The sequence below is a fragment of the Sinocyclocheilus rhinocerous genome, unplaced genomic scaffold, assembly GCF_001515625.1.
Source record: "Sinocyclocheilus rhinocerous isolate Xijiao unplaced genomic scaffold, SAMN03320098_v1.1 scaffold1068, whole genome shotgun sequence".
NCBI lineage: Eukaryota > Metazoa > Chordata > Actinopteri > Cypriniformes > Cyprinidae > Sinocyclocheilus > Sinocyclocheilus rhinocerous.
The window spans coordinates 240,295-242,794 of NW_015633196.1; the positions used below are offsets into that span (position 1 = coordinate 240,295).

Consider the following 2,500-nt stretch of genomic DNA (forward strand, 5'->3'; position numbering starts at 1 on the left):
CTAACATGCGCTTACTTAGGAAAAAAAAAAAGCAGAAGTACCGCAGTGCAGTGTAAAAATGTGTTCTGCGTGAATGACCCCTAAATAACCACCTTTTTAGCAGAATGCATTGTAATAAAAATCATCCACCAACTTCCAGAACCCAACAATAAACATTTAGGATTCAGTTTGTCTCATCGTGTTTCATGTTTGCATTTTAAATTGAATTTTGCATTAAAAAAATGACTTCCAGCTCTGGAAACGTAAGGGCGAGTTGAGTGCATTGCATTGTGGGATACAGTATGCCATGTGTTGGTATTTTAGCAGATGTGTGGTTTTGTCTTGTTCAGGGCTGTCGAGAGAAACACGACGGCTTCATCCCTAAACCTCGCGACTGGAGCGCGTTCAGAAGCACGGATTACGGCTACACACGCATGCGTCTGATCAACGGCACGCATCTGTACCTGGAGCAGGTGTCCGACGACCAGGTAGCTCTCGCTTGTGTGTGTGTGAGTGAGTGTGTGTGTGTGTGTGTGTGTGTGTGAGTGTGAGTGTGAGTGAGACTGTGTGTGTGTGTGTGAGTGTGTGTGTGTGTGTGTGTGTGTGTGTGAGTGCTGCAGACTGACTCGAGCTCTGTCTGCAGTACGGGAAAGTCATCGATCAGATGATGCTGGTGAAGGAGAAGCACGGAGCGCACGCCTGGCGCTGAACATCCAGACGCTCTCGGGAAACGAGACACACTTGAATCAAACAATCGAGGGAACGAGGGTCGAATGTGATGCTCTCCAGCGGCAGATCTTCTTCAGACTCCTTCCAGACAGATTTACTGTATATAAATGATTATATTTTAATAAGGAGATAAAGTACTGTATGTAATCTACTTGATTTTTTAAAACCATGAACTCTGTTCCAAAACCTAGTGAGCTTCCTACTTAGATTGCATTTTAACATTTTAAGTCTGCTACATTATGCTGCCTTCTAAGGGGCCGTTCACACACAACACGATTTTGTGTTTAAAAACATAAACATTGGGTTTAAAAACTTTACTTAAAGCCTTTATGCATAATGCATTATGAAAGTAGTTTTAATGCATTAATTATGCCTCAAAACGCACCTTATAATATGATCTCATGAATAATTATAACCACAGTTATAATACTAATCTATTCATTGTTGCACCTTTAGAGAGTATAATGCATTAAAACACAAACCTTCACATGTTATAATGCATTTACAATTATTTATGAAAATATATAATGCAAGTCTTTTAACTCGAGTGACGCATTTTATAAAACTGTTGCAAAAAATACATGATTTTTATTTTTAGTGTAAATAGATAAAATAACTAAAACTAAAATAAAAGTTGATAAAAACATTTTTTTGAAATATCCATATTGTAAAAAAAATAACAAAAGCACACAAAAAATGACTAAAACTTTAGCTAAAATGAAAATGAAAACAGAAAATATAAAATTAAAAAGCCATAAATAAAAGAACTCTTCAGTGATTAAAACAACACTGTCTAGCGTGCGTTTACTAAAAATAATGCAAAAGTAGTAAAGTTCAATACAAAATTGTGTTCTGTGTGAACGGCGCCTAAATAACATCCATTATACCAGAATGCATTGCAACAGAAATCATCCATCAATCAAGCAAGAGAACCATATTTTTTAGAATTCATTTGTTAAAGGGGTCATATGATGTTTTTTAAAGATCATTATTTGGTGTATTTGGTGTAACAGAATATGTTGACATGCTTTAATGTTCAAAAAACACATTATTTTTCAAATACTGTACATTATTGTAGGTCCTCTATGCCCCGCCTCTCTCAAAAGGAAAACTTGAAATCACATCATATGACCCCTTTAAGTAAAAATATAGACAAATAGAGTCCCATCTCATTTTAAATGAGCTGTTTGACCTAATATTTAGCTGCTATTATTTCTGTTGTTATCTTAGCAAAACACTACTGATTTGAGTTGTCTTGGAAGTGTGCTGTCTATGTAGAGCACTAGGGTTTGGAACAGAGTGAATATGAACACATGCTGCTGATTTGAACTTCACAATGAGCTTTAATAAATTTATCTGGTGACAGTAATTAAATCTCATTCTTTAAGGGCTTATTTGAGCATTCATGTCTCCTTCCCTTTGGTTTTGACGCTGCGCTGGGCTTTTAACAGGGTTTCTGTGGGCCTTAAAAGCGCTTAAATCAGAGCAGCAGGTCTTAAACTCATAAGTCATGCACTCTTCCTTAATATTTTTTACTTTTTTTTCCCCCAGTAGAAATATCTAAACATCGTTAAATCAAGATACTTTTACTGGAGATGCAAAATAAAAATATTTAGTCGATTTTCTACGAAACTGAACAAAATAAACAAAAACGTCAAGATGACGAGCTCATTGACAAATACTTGTTCTTGTTTTAATTATAAACTCATTTTGATGAGTTTCTCAGAAAACAACTCATCAGAGTGAAACGGATTTTCAAAAAAAGAAAAAAATGTAAGGCGGGGCTTAGTTC

At 35.8% G+C, this 2,500-nt stretch overlaps 1 protein-coding gene across 1 annotated transcript in view; it reads left to right on the forward strand.

Moving 5' to 3' along the window:
• Window positions 1-1,021, forward strand: part of acp7 (acid phosphatase 7, tartrate resistant (putative)) — a gene marked incomplete at its 5' end in the record, with an annotated part of 19,204 nt that extends 18,183 nt beyond the window's left edge. The window contains one exon of the mRNA XM_016557361.1: window positions 623-1,021. Coding sequence (XP_016412847.1) covers window positions 623-688 — 66 coding nt within the window. The remainder of the gene's footprint in view (window positions 1-622) is intronic.
• Window positions 1,022-2,500: the final 1,479 nt, after the last annotated feature.